The following is an 880-nucleotide window of genomic DNA, read 5'->3' as shown; positions in this document are numbered from 1 at the left end:
CTGTTCCCCCGGCTGCCAACGCAAGCAGCGGGTGCCATTTAGGACTATGCTGGTGGCACGGCCGTGAGCATCCTCCCGTCCTGCACAGCCCGTGGTCGGCCCAGAGCTGCTATTTCGGGCCGGGTAAACAGGATACATGGTGCACAGCCACCTCCTCTCCTCCCGCTCCTCGTGGTTAAACAGGCAGGGAACAGCCGGAGCGCTACGCCTTGGCTTCCTCCTCTTCCTCCCCACGGCACAGCTGCCCGCTGGCTGCACCCAGAGCCGTGGGGTCCACGCACTCCTTCCCACGGCTGCACCGCGCGTCCAGCAGCGGGGATCCCGCACTGCTGCTTCCGCCTCCTGCTCCGGGAACGAGCGGCAACGCAGCGGCGTTGGAAGGAGGAGCTCCGCACCGCTTCCTCCGACTGCTTGCTTCCCATTGCGGTGTACAGCAGCCTGGGCCTGGGGCGCAGCGGTGCTCAGCTCCGCTGAGGTGTGCGGTGGCGTTTTGCTTGGCTGGTGGAGCGTAACCCATCCCAGATGCCCCAGTTTGATGTTTCCTCGGGTCTGGGCGCTGCTGGCACCTTTCTGGTCGCGCACCCGCGGCTGCAAAGCGTTTTGGAGCCATGCGTGCTCTGCACGGAGGTATGGAGGCTCTCTCCAAGCTCTGCACCCCCCCGCACACGCACACTTTGCACCGAGAGCACTTCCACGCCGAGCTGGGTGTGGGCGCGCAGGTAGAGCGCGTGTTGCAATCGCCCTCTGAAGCAATGTCAGAGCGGAGACCGCTGCCAACAGAGCTGGTTTGCTTGGCGCCAGGAGCCGCAGGAGCTGGCATAGAGCCGGCAGCGCTGGGGAGGGGAGAGAAGAGCGGGCGGGGGGAGGAGCGGGGGCACAG

The 880-nt window shown here is 66.2% G+C and overlaps 1 protein-coding gene across 1 annotated transcript in view; it reads left to right on the top strand.

The window, feature by feature from the left end:
* Window positions 1-593: 593 nt before the first annotated feature.
* NIBAN2 (niban apoptosis regulator 2) overlaps window positions 594-880 on the top strand; it is a 19,450-nt gene continuing 19,163 nt past the window's right edge. Inside the window, exon 1 of the mRNA XM_031556161.1 lies at window positions 594-627. Coding sequence (XP_031412021.1) covers window positions 609-627 — 19 coding nt within the window. The 5' untranslated portion in view covers window positions 594-608. The remainder of the gene's footprint in view (window positions 628-880) is intronic.

This window comes from Meleagris gallopavo, chromosome 19, assembly GCF_000146605.3.
Source record: "Meleagris gallopavo isolate NT-WF06-2002-E0010 breed Aviagen turkey brand Nicholas breeding stock chromosome 19, Turkey_5.1, whole genome shotgun sequence".
In the NCBI taxonomy this organism is placed as follows: Eukaryota; Metazoa; Chordata; class Aves; order Galliformes; family Phasianidae; genus Meleagris; species Meleagris gallopavo.
Note: the sequence above shows the minus strand (reverse complement) of the source record. Positions and strands in the feature narration are given on the sequence as shown.